This window comes from Hippichthys cyanospilos, chromosome 8 (genome assembly GCF_059441005.1).
Source record: "Hippichthys cyanospilos isolate Australia breed blue-spotted pipefish chromosome 8, RoL_Hcya_1.0, whole genome shotgun sequence".
Taxonomy (NCBI): domain Eukaryota; kingdom Metazoa; phylum Chordata; class Actinopteri; order Syngnathiformes; family Syngnathidae; genus Hippichthys; species Hippichthys cyanospilos.
The window spans coordinates 181,839-195,938 of record NC_142376.1 but is presented as its reverse complement, the minus strand read 5'-3'; the positions used below and the strand labels follow the sequence as shown (position 1 = coordinate 195,938).

At 67.6% G+C, this 14,100-nt stretch overlaps 2 protein-coding genes, 1 long non-coding RNA gene and 1 other non-coding gene across 6 annotated transcripts; 3 read left to right on the top strand and 1 right to left on the bottom strand.

Moving 5' to 3' along the window:
• Positions 1–2: 2 nt before the first annotated feature.
• On the top strand, positions 3–11,815 carry arfgef3 (ARFGEF family member 3). Of its 3 annotated transcripts, none has more exons than XM_088421174.1 (42): positions 3–115; positions 183–647; positions 1,085–1,136; positions 1,402–1,483; positions 1,562–1,690; positions 1,747–1,815; positions 1,899–2,015; positions 2,092–2,137; positions 2,214–2,298; positions 2,364–2,468; positions 2,532–2,823; positions 2,891–3,003; positions 3,223–3,355; positions 3,415–3,785; positions 3,866–4,209; positions 4,271–4,419; positions 4,510–4,669; positions 4,772–4,882; positions 4,948–5,106; positions 5,170–5,262; positions 5,371–5,509; positions 5,594–5,818; positions 5,880–6,013; positions 6,094–6,239; positions 6,308–6,487; positions 6,577–6,706; positions 6,780–6,902; positions 7,054–7,130; positions 7,200–7,317; positions 7,387–7,515; positions 7,805–7,981; positions 8,082–8,196; positions 8,265–8,367; positions 8,666–8,797; positions 8,884–9,008; positions 9,400–9,478; positions 9,544–9,677; positions 9,750–9,921; positions 9,994–10,089; positions 10,317–10,609; positions 10,710–10,962; positions 11,040–11,815. In XM_088421174.1, exons 2-42 carry the CDS (start codon positions 563–565, stop codon positions 11,229–11,231), a joined length of 5,967 nt encoding a protein of 1,988 aa, XP_088277300.1. In that variant the 5' UTR covers positions 3–115; positions 183–562; the 3' UTR covers positions 11,232–11,815. The 3 variants fall into 3 exon arrangements, with proteins under 3 accessions (XP_088277300.1, XP_088277299.1, XP_088277301.1); XM_088421173.1 differs by having other exon boundaries at positions 1,559–1,690; XM_088421175.1 differs by having other exon boundaries at positions 4–115; positions 1,559–1,690; positions 3,866–4,197.
• Positions 298–1,513, bottom strand: LOC148419698 (uncharacterized). The gene is made up of 3 exons (XR_015866376.1): positions 1,276–1,513; positions 1,059–1,165; positions 298–823 (listed from the first exon to the last, which is right to left on the bottom strand). It is a non-coding gene; the product is annotated as an uncharacterized LOC148419698 (long non-coding RNA).
• A 187-nt stretch (positions 11,816–12,002) lies between the features above and the next one.
• Positions 12,003–12,074, top strand: trnae-uuc (transfer RNA glutamic acid (anticodon UUC)). The gene has a single exon. It is a non-coding gene; the product is annotated as a tRNA-Glu (tRNA).
• Positions 12,075–12,271: 197 nt separating this feature from the next.
• Positions 12,272–13,991, top strand: cox20 (cytochrome c oxidase assembly factor COX20). Its single transcript, XM_088421177.1, has 4 exons — positions 12,272–12,422; positions 13,249–13,363; positions 13,434–13,497; positions 13,566–13,991. The coding sequence occupies exons 1-4, from the start codon at positions 12,381–12,383 to the stop codon at positions 13,696–13,698; spliced, it is 354 nt and encodes a 117-aa protein (XP_088277303.1). The 5' UTR covers positions 12,272–12,380; the 3' UTR covers positions 13,699–13,991.
• Positions 13,992–14,100: the final 109 nt, after the last annotated feature.

The window sequence follows — 14,100 nt, the reverse complement described above, 5'->3', positions numbered from 1 at the left end:
AGGCGAGCAACTTGAGATGAGCTGCCGGCGGAGAACCAACCGGCGGGTGGCCGTCGACGCATTCCAACCGTTTGCACATTTCGATCTCTTCCCCGCTTTGACACATCCGCAATTTGTACGGCACCCACCGCGTTCTCCGCAGCCGTTGTCGTGAAGAAAACGTCGCCCACTTTTCATTTCAGGTGTCGGCGTCCCCATTGAGTCTCGTCAACAAATGACTTTACTGTGAAGGTTCAACGATTGGCCGGAAAATCAACACTTCCGCTCGAATGACGCAACTTCCGGGCGTTTGGGAATTTGGCGTGGATCGACGACCACAACGGGCTTTATTCGGCGAGCGAGACGGTCATATTCGACGTTGTTCCTCGCGTGCTTGTCTTCGACGTCCAAAGCGGAACAAGGACATTGTTTTTATTTCCTCTTATTTTTTAAACGACGAGCTGTGGGCGTAGCGCTTCCTGGTTGCGTCCAGATGACGTCAGCGCGTCCGTGAATCGGCTCGGCTCGGCGCTGGGGGATGCTGCGCGACCGCCCAGCGGCCCCCGCCTGACGCCCGGCCACCATGGAGGACGTCCTGCAGAGGCTCCACAAAGACGCGGCCGGACACAAGCACAAAAGCCTCCGCGACGCCTGCGCGCTCGCCCGCGGTGAGTTCCGGCCGGCCGGCCGGTTGGGCCGGCCAGCGTGCGTGTGCGCGCGCGCGCGCGCGCGAGGGCAGGATGCGCGCATCCACCTGCTGCTGTTTACTGATGGCGCTGATGGCCGAGGACGTGGCCTTTCTTTTCTGTCAATCGCGTCCTTCCAAGCTGGACGGCTAGAATTGCTGACACACAGCACAAAAACAAGTTGGGAAGCGTTCATCGTTTTGTTTTGTTTTGTTTTTTTCTGCTGTAGTTACCGCAAAGTATCGCATGCCTAATTCGTATCATGTCCCGTTCATATGACACGAATCGGAGTTGTTGATGTTGTTCATGTTAATTATATCTCCCCAATAAAGTCCTTCCCCCTTTGTCTGACAGACGCATGGCGGTGACAGGATGGAGGCGCTGATTTCTTACTTGTGTTTTTTTTTCTCCTTCTCCAGAAAGCCTGGACTACCACAATGCATCGGCCAAACTGTCTCCGGCTCAGCTGCGGTAAGCGCGCTTGGCCGCCGCAACCTCGCCTGCAAACGGGACGCCCGACGGCACGTTGACGTTACCCGGACGGTACGGCGTCGCGAGAAGTCGCGATTGTCCCGCGAGGCCCGCGCGACGACGGTTTTTCGTAGCAAACCTTCTTCCGCTTCCGGCTCGAACGGCTATCATGCGGCCTTCTTCCAAGTAGCGATCGAGACGAAGGAACCGCACGAAGCTTTTCCGCGGGCGACGTGTCCGTGACCCTGCCGCCTTCGGTCTGTAGGGGGCGCTGTCTTCTGCCGCTTCAGATGGCGCTGGAATCCAAAAACCTCCGGCTGGGTCAGACGGCGCTGAGCGGCATGCAGGTACTTCCTGATAGGGCCGCGCGCGTCCGGCCCCGCCTCACCACGCCCGCCCGCCCGCCCGCGTCTTTCCGCCAGAAGCTCCTGTGCGACGAGCGCTTTGCGGGCGAGGAGACGGAGCCCGCCGAGGACGGACTGGTGGCCCAGGTGTTGGCGGCGGTGCGGGTGACGCCCGCGCTGCCCGAGGACCTGCAGGTGGAAGTCATGAAGGTGAGAAAGCCGGCCCGCCCCGGTCCCCGCGCCCATCCTCTCGCCGCCCCCCGCAGGTCCTGCTGTGCGTCACCTACTCGCCGAGCTTCGACCTCAGCGGGGACGCCGTCTTGCGCATCGCTCAGGTGGGCGGCCGCGCCTTCCTTCGGGAGCGCCCCCTCGACCGCAGGCCTCGGCCGTCACTCAGGAGACCGACCGGCGTGCGTAGGTGTGCGTGGACACGTACGCGCGCGGCTGTCACCAGCGGAGCGTCAACACGGCGGTTCGAGCCACCCTCACTCAGATCCTGGGAGATTTGACGCTGCGGCTGCGCCACAGACAGGAGGTGGCGCGCCGCCGTTCCTCGCGCCGCGTCTTTTACCAAAGCCCCGGCGGGAAGAGTCGCGCCTTGTCGTCCGCAGGGAGCCGACGGGGAGGAGCCCGCCGACCCCGCTCCGCAGCCAAGGGGTACGCCCCCCCTCCCTCCCCGTCGTCGCGTTAGCAATCTACTGAGTGAGGCGGCGTCTGCCGTTTGTACCTTCAGACATGTCCCCCACCAGCCGGGCGCTGTGCGACGACGTGCTGACGGTCCTGACGCTCTTCTGCGACAAGTTGGAGGCGGCGGAGCGGTAGGTGACGGCGGCCGCCCGACGCCCGCGCGACACCGAGGGCGCTGAGGGTCGCCCGCCCGCAGGGACGAGCGGCCCCTGCAGCTTCTCTACCTGGAAAGCATCTTGGCCGTGCTCAGCTCCTGCCCTCCCACGATGCACCTGTGCGGGCGCTTCACCGACCTGGTCTGGTACGTGGCCGCCCGCGCTCCGGCGCGCGCGCCAAGAGGCGCTGAGCCGGCGCCCGCCCACAGGAAGCGGCTGTGCCCGTCGCTGGTGGCCATCATGGGCGATCCGGCCAGCGACAAAACCGTGGCGTCGGAGGCGGCGGCGGCGCCCGACCGGGGCCGGGGCTCGGGCTGCTCGGCGGGCGCCCCCGTCCGGGCGCCGCCGGCGGCGCGCGCCGTCTGCTACGTGGCGGCCGAGCTGGTCCGCCTGGTGAACCGCGTGGAGTCCATGAGGCCCGTCCTGCAGTCGCTCTACCACCGCATCCTGCTGTACCCGCCGCCGCAGCACCGCACCGAGGCTATACGCATCGTGAAGGAGGTGGGCGGGGCCTCGCGCCGTCAGGCGCCGCCTCCCTCCCGGCCCTCAACTGGCGCCCGCCTTTCAGATCGCCGGAAGCCCCCGCCGGCTCTTGGACCTGGCCGGGCCGGGCCTGGCCGAGCCCGACGCCGGCAAGAGGCCCTTCTCCAAAAGGAAGTCTCAGCTGGACCTGCTGCGACTGTCAGTATGCCGACGGCAGCCCCAAAATGCCCCCCCCACCCCCCGTATTTCAAAAGTAAATATCGAATGACGCGCGACGTGTCAGATTTCAGCAAACGGCGACGCGTTCGAGGCTCTCCTCTTTGTCGCGTGGCTTATACGGCGTCGAGTCGCGTCGTCACTCGAAGCACCCGCGCCACCGCGCGCCTCGCCTTTGATGTTTTTCGCACGTGTTTTCAGCGTGATGGACGGCATGACGGAGGCGTGCGCCAAGGGCGGCGCGGAGGCGTGTTACTGGAGCGTGTCCTGCGCCTGCGCCCTGCTGAGAGCGCTGGAGGAGCTGTCGCAGGGGCGGGGCCTCACGCCCCAACAGGTACGCCGCGCGCCTCCGACGGAGCGGGGCGGCTTCTCACCGGCCGCGGCCTCTCCAAGGCGGGAGAGGTGCTCGGGCGCCTGGACGAGCTGAAGGACGGCGCCGAGACGTCCCGCGCGTCCCTGGAAGTCAGCCGGGCCGACTTCCCGTGGCAGAGGCGCCCCCTGTCCTCCGAGGGGCCGGCTCGGGACGGCGCGGCGGAGCGCGGCCCCGATATCAGCATCAGCGTTAGCGCGGCCGCCGACGCGGCCCGCGCCGCCTCCGAGCCGGAGCCCGGCCGGCCCGAGGGGGAGGCTTGCGCGGCCCCGCCCGACGTGGTCCAACCGAGCCATGCCCTGGCGTACCCCGACGTCACCAACTTCCTGACGGTGGACTCCAGAAGCAGAGCGCGGCGCGCGCCCGCGTCGCGCTACAGCGAGAGCAACTTCAGGTGATGCCCGTCCGCGTACGGGTCATCGGGCCCGGGGGCGGGGAGCCCGGCGACGGCTGACGCGCCGGCATTCCCGGCAGCGCGGAGGAGCAGGACCTGTCTCGGACGGAGCTGGACTCGTGCGACCAGTACTCGATGGCGGCCGAGAAGGACTCGGGGCGCTCGGACGTCTCGGACGCGGGTTCGGACGACGTGTCGCTGGCGGACGAGGACGAGGCCGAGGCCGGGGCCGGGGCCGAGGCCGGGGCCGCGGCGGCGCCCTCGCTCGAGCCGCCGTGCCACCAGGAAGCGGACCGGCACGGCGCCCGGCTTTTCGTGCGCTCCCTGGCCGCGCTGCTGCCCAGACTCCTGGCCCTCGGCGCCGCCCAAGTGGACCCGCTCCTGCAGAACTTCGCGCAGGCCTTCTGCTCCGGTCCGCAGGCCGGTCAGCGGCTCTTTGTTTGCCTCCCGGCCGCTCCTCGGGCGTGACCCTATCCCCTCCCCAGGCGCGGAGGCGGGGCCCACCGCGGGCCGTCCGTCGCTGCTCAACGCCGACGCCGTCTACCTGTTGTCCTTCTACGCGCCGCTGCTCAACCTCAAGCTGTGCCGCTGCAACTTCTACCAGCGGAGGACGCTTCCTCCGGCCCTGGGCCCGGTGAGCGGCGGCGCCGGCGGCGGCGGCGGCGGCCCCGAGCCCGTCGGGACGCGCTCACGCTCCCTTTTGTTTGCCCGCGTCCCGCCGCAGAAGGAGTTTGTGCGTGTGGTCCAGAGCGCCGGCGCGCTGGTGGCCTTGTCCCAGGCCTGGATCGAGGAGGTCCACCGGCAGCTCCTGGAACGGGACCTGCTGGCTCAGGCGGGCTACCGGAGCGGCGCGGAGGCGCCGCCTTTCGTGGAAATGCTGATGGGTTCGTGCCGTATAAGACGCGGACGGCGACTTGACTAGATTTGAGCGCTGTGCCCGCGCCGTTTCAAAGGCGAGCTTTTTCCAACTGCGTCTGCCCGTTCAGACATGGACGGGCTGGGAAGCGGCGCCGTCGGCGGTCAGCCGATGCGGAGCTCCGGCCGCTCGCCGGCCTCCTGCGGCCAAGGAGCGGTCGACGACAGCGCCCTCGCGGCCGGTGCGTATCCCGCCGCCGCCGTTACCGCGGTCGGTGGGTAACGGCGCTGCCTCCGCCTCCCCAAGGCGCCGCGCTGTCGCGCTTCCTGTTGACGGGCGTGTGGCCCCAGCTGATGGAGATCCTGTCCACGCCGCTGACGGCGGCGCAGAGCCGGCGGGAGCGCGAGGCCATCTGTCTCAGCTTGGACGGGCTGCGGCGGGCCGCCGGCCTCAGCTGCGCCCTGGGTAGGCGGCGCCCCGCGCGCTCGCACGTCGCCACCCCTCCCCGCTCACGCGGCGCGCCCGCAGGCGCGGCCGGCAACTGCGCTTTAGCCTTGGCCCACATGGCCGCCGCCTCCTGCGTGCCGGAAGAGCGCCGCGAGAAGGACGCCATCACGCAAGGTGAGGAGGACGGACGCACGGACGGATGCACGCACGCACGGACGGACGGACGGACGGACGGACGCACATCGGCGGCAACTTGAGGCGCGCGCGTTCCCGCGTCCGCAGTGAAGCAGCGTCTGGAGCAGATGTCGCGGCCGGCCGGCGTGAGCCTGCACGCGGCGCACGTGCTGTGCATGGACGCCGTCCTGAACGCGGCCTTGGAGATGGGCGGCCACGACCCCGACTGCTGGACGCACGTCTTCAGGTGAGCGCCGGCGCGCCCCATCGTTTTCGGTCACAAGGAGCGAGCGGTCACGCTGGCCCGTACGTACGTCCCTGCGCGCGTCAGGGTGACGGAGCACATCGGTTCCCTGGAGCGCGCGCTCTTCGGCGCCGGCGCTCGGGCCGCGCCGCCGTCGGCCCCGGACGAGAAGCGGGCCCCCCGGCCCGGCCCGTCTTCGCCGCCGGGGCGCCCCCCCGCCATCCGGGAGCTTCTGGTCCGGGGCGGTCCGGACCTCCTGACCGGGCCCGGCGCGGCCGACGCCGTCTGCGCGCTGTCCACGCGGGCCGACAGGTGGGGAGGACGCCGCCCGTCCGTCGGGAGTCCGAGGGCTCAGCGGGCGTGCGCCGCGCAGGTTGTTTGAGGAGGCGTCGGCGCAACTCGACCTGCCGTCCCTGGTGGGCTTCCTGCAGCAGCTGAGGGCAGCCTCGCGGCGCCAGCTCTTCGGCGCGGTCGGCGACGCGGGCGACTATTCGCTGGCCATGCCCGGTATGCGCGCGGCGAACGCTCGCCTTGTCGGATGGCTTTTCCCAGCCCGCTCTGTCGGCGCCTTTCCTTTCGCTGGGCAGGAGAAGCCAAGTCCGCGCCCGAGGGCCCCGGCCCCCTGCACCTCTTCCGCTTGGGCGAGGCCATGCTGAGGATCGTCAGGAACGAGCGCAGGCCGCTGCTGCACAAGATGAGGGCCTGGAGCGCGGTGGCGCCGCACCTGGTGGAGGTGGGCCGGCGCCCCGCCCGCCCGCCCGCTGGCGCGCAAGCATCCGCGCAAACGCTCCGCCCCCGCAGGCGGCGTGCCACAAGGAGCGACACGTGTCCCGGAGGGCCGTCTCCTTCATCCACGGCGTCCTGACCGAGGTCCTGAGCGGCTGGACCGAGCCTCCGCACTTCCGCTTCAACGAGGCGCTCTTCAGGCCCTTTGAGCGCATCATGCAGCTGGAGCTGTGCGACGACGACGTCCAGGACCAGGTGGGGTGGGGGGGCGGCGAAAGATGCGCTTTGGCGTCTGTAGACGATCTCGACTCTCCGCCGATCGCTCCGCGACGGCTTCGGCGCAGGTGGTGACGTCCGTCGGCGAGCTGGTGGAGATGTTCTCGCCTCGCATCCTGTCGGGCTGGCGTCCGCTCTTCAGCGCCCTCAGGACCGTCCGCGACACCAAGATGGAGGCCAAAGATGAATACGCCGCCGGTACGCGCGCCGCAAGTACTTCCGCCGCCAACGGAGGCCGGCGCGCCCACGCCGCGTGCGCCTTGTTCGGCAGGCCGGCGTCCCCCGCCCGTCTTTGACGTCTTTGAAGCCTTCGTCGGCACGGACGACGTCCAGGTGTTCGCCAACGCCGCCGCCGACTACATCATGTGCCTCATGAAGTTCGTCAAAGGCTTGGGTAGGAGGCGGCCGGGGGGACGGGTCGGCGCCGGGGGGGACGGGTCGGCGCCGGGGGGACGGGTCGGCGCCGGGCTTCGGAAGCGCGACCGGTCCGATTCCGGCTCGGTCCGACCGCGTCTTTGCCCGTCTTTTATGTGTTTGACGCGCAGGCGAGGGGGGCGACAAGGAAACGGGCTCCCTGGACCTGTGCCTGCCGGCGCTGGACCACCTGCGCAGATGTTCCCAGGTGAGCCGCTCGCCGTCGCCGGGTCGGGCGCGAGGCCACGCGCTCACGCCGCGTCCCGGCGGGCGGCAGATGCTGGCCGACATCTACAGGATGCCCTCCAAGCCCGTCTTCCGGGGGGCGCGCCGGCCGTCGGCGGGCGTCGGCGACGCGCTGGACGACGTCCTGCGCGACTTTGACGACGACGCGGGTGAGCCCCCGCCGGGGCGGGGCGCCGGCGCCCGCCCCTCCTGACGCGTGGCCCTCCCCTCCCCGCCAGGTCTGATCCAGGTGTGGCTCCTTCTTCTGGAGCAACTGACGGCCGCCGTGTCGGACTGCCCCCGCCCGCACCAGGCGCCCACCCTGGAGACGCTCTTCCTTCTGCTGCGCGAGGTGGCCGCGGTGCCTGGTGAGCTTTCCTCCGGGCGCGCTTTCTCGAACGCGGATTTCTCAAACAGGCGCACCTGCTCTCGTCCGTGGGGGGGGCGGGGGGGAATTTGGCGCCCTCGCTCTAGAACAGGGGCGTCCTGGGGGGGCGGGGTCAAGGAAACTCGCTTGGGAACTCGGACACCCCTGCGCCGGGACAGACAAATGTGCCGCGGGCGTCCCTCGGCTCCAAAGCAGCACAGCGCGCGCCGTCCTAACCCTAACCCCCCCGGCGGGCGGTAACGAGGGGCGCGTGCGTGCGCGCGCGGCAGGTCCGGGCTTCGCCATCTTGGCGGTGGTGCGCCTGCTGCTGCCCGTCATGTCGCTGTGGCTGCGGCGGGGAGGCGGCCGGCACGCCTACTGGGACGGCGCCGCCGCCCACTTCAAGCACGCCGTCGGCCTCTGCTGCGAGCTGGCGGTGGAGCACGTCAACAAGTTGATCGACGGCGGTGAGGAGCGCTCTCGGCCCCCCCCGCGAAGCGCGGCCGCCGTCGCGTTTTTTCCACGCCGGCAACGAGCCGTCCGACCTCTTCCGGCGCCGCCCGGCAGACGCGGCTTGCGAAGTTTGGATCAACGCGATGCTGAAGGAGCTCTTCAAGCTGCTGGTGTCGTGCGTGTCGCAAGCGGCCGAGAGCATCTCCAGGGTGGGCTGCTCCTGCATCAGGTCGGACGCCGCCGCCGTCGTTCCCGCCGCCGCCGGCCGGCGCTGACGCCGCGCCGCGTCGCCCGCAGGTACGTGCTGGTGGCGCTGGGCCCGCTTTTCACCGAGGAGATGTGGAGCTTGGCCTGCTACGCCCTGCGGGACGCCTTTTCCGCCACCTTGCAGCCCGTCAAGGTACTGGAGGGTTTCTGGGCGGCGGCGGGGACGTTTCCTAGCCCCCAGCTCTAACCCGGGGGCGTCGTAACTTGAGGTCGCGGAGGGCCGGCGTGACCGTCGGGTCGCCGGGAACAAAAATGACGACTTTTAGTCGGAAACTTGACGTCGGACGGGCAAAAAATGATGCGGCCCCCGGGCCTGACTTTGAAAAGCTCAAGCGAAATCCGCTTCAAAGCAAGTCCGGACCGTCCAAAGGAGGCGTGACGGATGGAGGCCGTCTTCTTATTTTGTCCTTTCCTCCACACGTGGCGCGCAGAAGCTGGCGGCGTGTTTCCAGAGCGGCGCCGACGGTTTTGGCGGCGACGCCTGCGAAGTGGAGGTGGCCGCCCCTTCCCCGTCGCCGTCGGCGGACGCGGAGTACTGCAGGATCCGAGCCATGGCGCAGCAGGTCGCCGGCGCCGCGTTTCAAAGGGGAGGCGGGCGGGCGGGCGCGGGCGGGCGCGTCCGGCTCACGCGCCTGCGCCGGCCCCGCAGGTCTTCGCGCCGGACGGCCAACGCTCTCCAAGGACGCCCGACGACACGGACGGTTTGGAGCACGCCCAGTCCTGCGTTTTGATCATCGAGCCGCCGTCGGAGCCCGGCGCCGACGGACGCAGCGGGTGAGGCTCCCCCCGTCAGCAAGCTTTTTCCGCGGTTTCGCCCACGCCCCCGAGACGCCGGCGGAATCGGTTACGACCTCTTTCTTTTCCGACGAAGGCCGGCGGAGGCTTTTATGTCCCGACGTTTCTCGGACGGCGAACGCGTAGAGCGAATGTCTGCCGGTCGGCCGGCGTTTTGGCAGGGATCAAAGCTTGACAGCCTGCCACAGCGCCGGCCGCCGCGTCACGCCCAACGGAAGGCTTTGCCGTCTGCCGACAGGGCCTCGGCGCTCCAAACGGTTGATTTTTTACATTTTTTTTTTTTCCTCCGCTGCTTTTAGGAAAGTCGGGTAAGCTTTTGTTCCCCTTAGCCGACCTGAGCGCGCCGGTGACGCGGCTTGTGGCCTTTCAGCATTCCCTTCCGTCACGTGGTGGTGAGCCTGCTGTCGCATCAAGTTCTGCTCCGGAACCTCTCGGACATCTTGCTGGAGGTACGCCCCCGACGCGCGTCCGTCGGGTTAGGGCGCGCTCCCGTCGACCGTCGCTCGCTCGCCAGGAGTCGGCGGAGCGGCCGGACGGCCGGGAGGGGGCCACGCCCGGCACCCCCGAGCCGCCGGCGCCGGGCTTCCTGCGCTTCGTGTCCATGAGCAACCTGGCCGTCGTCCTCGACCTGCTGCGGGACTCGTACAGGTGGGCGGGGGGTTGCTCCGGCGGCGCGCGAACGGGCGGGCGCGCCTCTTGACGTGCGGCGCTCCGTCGCAGGACGGCGCGCGACTTCGACTCCCGGCCGGGTCTCAAGTACCTGCTGATGAAGGTGTCGGGCGTGCGCGGCGCGGCCAACCTGTACCGCCAGGCGGCCGCCAGCTTCGAGCTGTACTTGCGGGCGCTGCTGGGCGCCATCTTGTGGCAGGCCGACGGCGTGACGGCCCAGCAGGTACCCCCTCTTTTTCCCCCCGGGACCCGCCCGCTCCCCGACGCGAGGTGACGCGCCGCTCCTCGGCCGCAGGTCAAGAGGATCCTGGACGAGGACGGGAGCTCGGACTCCTCGCGGTCCCGCTCGCCGTCCTCCGAGGACGAAGACATCTTTGAAGAGACGGCGCAGGTGAGCGGCGGGCGGGCGGGCGGGCGGGCGCCGGTCCGTCAAAGGAAACCTCCCGCGTGATTTGTAAAAGGACTTTTCGCCGCGAGGTCGAATTCTAGCGGATGCTTTAGGCTTCAAAGCCGTCACCTCCGCCTCGTCCCATCTCTTCCGGGAGCCTGGCAAAATATCCATCTTCAAAATATAAAGAAAGCCCATGACTCTTTGCGTTGCCGCGCGCCCCCCGGCAGGTGAGCCCCCCGCGCGGGCGCGACAAGCGGCATCCGGCGGCGGGCGGCGCGGCAGAGTGGGCGTGGCTCCTGAAGCGTCTCCACAAGCTGTGCGCCGACGCGTGCGCCACTTACATCCAGATGCACCGAGACCTGGAGGAGGAGGCGGCCGCGCCCGCCCCGCCCTCGCGAGGGTGCGGGCGCCGCCCCTTTTTCCTGCCGCTCTTCCCGTCCCGGCGCTCCGCGTCCCCGGAGGAAGGCGGAGTCACGTGTGGCAGCGGGCCGCAGTCGCCGGACGAGGACACGGCCTCCAGGTGACGAGGAGGGGGCGCGTCGGGCTCCGCGCGTTCACGCGGACCTTTTCTCACTCCCCGAAGCCCGAATGAAAAGACGCTCGCGCCGTGTCTGCTTCAGCTGCGCGGGAAGCCTCCCCGGCGACCGGCCGGAGGGCGCCGGGACCGAGCCGGCGACCGACAGAAGCCTGGTCAAACTGGCGAGCCGATACAAACGCGGGAGGAGGCGGCGGGACGGACGGACGGAGGGGCGGGGTCACGCCGCGGAGCCCCTCAGACAGCCGCCCGGCGCCCGAGTCCTCCGGTCCAGATCGGCCTCGGCCGTCAGCTCTCACGGCCGCGTGGCCGCCGGTGACGCGCGCGCGCAGATCGAGGTGAGGCGGCGCCGCCTCGGCCGAGCGGCCGCTTCGCCCCCGCGGCCGGTCCTGATGCTCGCGCTCGCGCCCCCCAGGCGTGGAGCAACATGGTGGCCGGGGCGCTGCGCCACTTCCTGCGGCTCTCGGACGCGGCCTTCGCGGCGCTCCAGCCGGCGCTCTACCCCAGCGTGTGCCAGCTGGCGTGCCACGTCACCGACGGCGCCGTGCGCCGGGCCCTGCGCGAGTGGCTGGCCCGCGTGGGACGACTGTACCGCATCGCGGCGTGATGCCGCCGGCGCTTCGGCTCGGAGGCTCGCTCGCTGCTGTACTGGCTGCCTTGTGTCCGATTAAAGTTCTTGCGATGCACGGCGGGCGGCGCGCGCGGTCTGTCTTCGCGGCGACGCTTGTGGCCGTCGCCGGCAGAGGGAGATGTTGCGCAAGATTCCGCTCGGTAGGCCGCGTCGGGCGCACGAGACGCGGGAGCGGGCCGCCTTCCGATCTGCGATCCGCTTTCTTGAATCTGGGTTTTCCCGCTTTCGGAGCCGCTCTTCTTCCGCGCGGAAGTTCTCGCTTTGGACCCGGCGGACCGAGTTGGCTTTGGGTCGGTGACGACGCGCTCTGACGGTATCTTGCAGGACCCCGCTTTTGCTTTGACTTTGCGTGCCTTGCTCGAGACTTGCACGGCGCCCGCGAAAGGGGATTTCTCGTTTGCGTGAATGGTTTGGAGAGCGATCCGTCCACGGCCAAGCAGTTGCGAGCAAGTCGTCCAAATTCAGAGATTTTAGTGTTGTTACATGTGTAGTGGGAGATTCTTATTGCGTTCGCTTATGAAAACCAGCATTTTTGTCCAATAAAGAAATGTATAACAACACGTCATGGGAATTCACAAGTCAAGCATAGGAAATAAGCGTTCACACCTGTAGCAAGAAACCCATCGTTTCACTTTTTCGAACTCTCTCGACCGCTAGCCCAAGTCGTATCCTGACAGCACCGAGATCAACGTGTTGCGTTTGCCTGACATATATTTCAATGTAAGTCTCGCCGTGAGATGCCGCGCGTCCCATATGGTCTAGCGGTTAGGATTCCTGGTTTTCACCCAGGCGGCCCGGGTTCGACTCCCGGTATGGGAACTGCTTTTCCTTTTTCGCGCGTTAACGAGGAGCGGCCACCGATGGATTGCAAGGTCGCCGCTTTCTCGTGACTGAAGTCGCGGTCGGCAGGAAACGTTTTGCACCCGGCCTTCTCGTTTGTTTGGTCAAACGCCGAAGACTTCCGGCTTGTCACGTCAAGCGGAACTGAAAGTTGCTGGCGAAGGTTCCTTGTCTGCGGGCGAGTCGGACCTTTAAAGCGCCCGCGCGCGTGCCGAGCGCCAAGGTCGCCCCGCGTTTCCGGTTCCGTCCGGACGAGACGGACGGGAGCCGCGCGTCTCAGCTGAAATGTCGGACGGCGAAGACGAAGGAGCGCCGCGAGAGCCGAAGGTCGGTCAGCCTCGCCACGCGTCGCCTTGCGTGACGTGACGATCGTTCGCCGGTTTTCGGGCGCATCCAAACGTGCCTGCATTTGGCCTTTGGCCTTTGGCCTTCGGCCTTTCCGACGGGGGCGAGAGCGAGGCGTTTTCCCTTTGCGGAGACTTTGCCAACAACTTGTCAACCTATTGCGTGGGTAGTTCGAGGCCAACGTCGTTTTACGCCAGGCATGTCCAAAGCCGGTCCTCGAGGGCCGCCTATCCTGCATGTTTTTGATGTTTCCGTCATCCAAATGATCAGGTTTGTTGTCAGGCTTCCGCCGAGCTTGCTGATGAGCTGATCATTTGAATCAGGTGTGTTAGGAGGACAGAAACCTCCGAAACATGCCGGATGGGCGGCCCTCGAGGACTGGCTTTGGTGTTTACGGCGCGAAGACCACTTCACATCACACTTACAGCGTGTGGGGGGGTCCGCGGCCTGGCTGCAGGGGGTCTGTGAAATTATTTGCGTTCTTAATAAATGTCGTCATTTCATTTTATTTTATATAAAATTGTGAACGTTTGCACGGCTCTCCGCTTCAACTCGTTCCGGGCCGGGCCGGGACGTCCACACATTCAATTCTAGATACTTAAGTATCTGGAAATTCCTGCCCTTAGTGTCCCAAAGCATCGATGGTCCGGACTCTTAAAAAAAAAAAAAACGTGAAAAGCCGTCCCCGGCTTCGAATGAGTTGATATGTTTTTCTAAACGTGGTCATTGGCAACCAAGCCGGCGAAGGCTCGTTGGAAAGCTCCAAAGAAAGGCGCGCTGATTCGTCTTTTGAACGGCGCGCGCGCAGGGCTACCGCCTGCTCGGCATCCTGGACGTGCAGAAGACGCCGTGCGCCCGGGAGGCGGTCCTGCACGGCGCCGGCGCCTCGTTGGCCGCCGGCCTCCTGCACTTTTTGGCCACCAGTTAGTGCACGCGCGCCGCGGCTGCTCGCGACGATGACGACGGTGACGGCGGTGACCGGCGTGTGCGCAGGTCGAGTGAAGAGGTCGTTTGACGTGGGCGCGGGGGGCTTCCTGCTGGGCGCTCTGGCTTCCTGGTGAGTGGCGCCGAGCGCCGCCGCCGCCGCCGCGACGCGCGGCCGCTGACGCCGAGCGCCGTGCGCAGGTGCTACTGCCGCGCCGTCAACGCCCGGCAGCGGGCGCAGCAGCGGGTCATCCGGCACGGCATCAAGAACAGGATGGTCTACCAGGGGACCGCCGCCGATCCCGCGCGAAACCCGCCGCCGGGGCCCCCCTGACGCCGCTGCGGACGGGACCCGCCGTCTTCCGGAAATACACTGAAAACCTTTGTTTTTTTTTGTTTTTTTGCCGCCCTAACGCGGCCGGCTCCAAAAGGACAAAACGAGACTTGGCGGGGAACGGCCGGGCCTGGCGCGGGGACGTCACGCGGGAGGGGGCCGGGCGACCGCTTCGGAGTTTGCCGGAGGTGTTCGGTCCGAAATAAGCAAAACGGCGTGGCGCACGTGCGCGCTTCCGCCATCGTGTTCTTCTTACGTTGGCAAGCTTGCGCGGAATAAAGCTTTGTCCCTTGGGGATGCGTCCTCTGTCCACGCTGCGAGGGACGGCTCCGGACTCCGTCGTTTGACGCGGCGTTGTAACTCAAGAAAACAACGGGATGGGCCCCCCGCGGTGGAAATGCA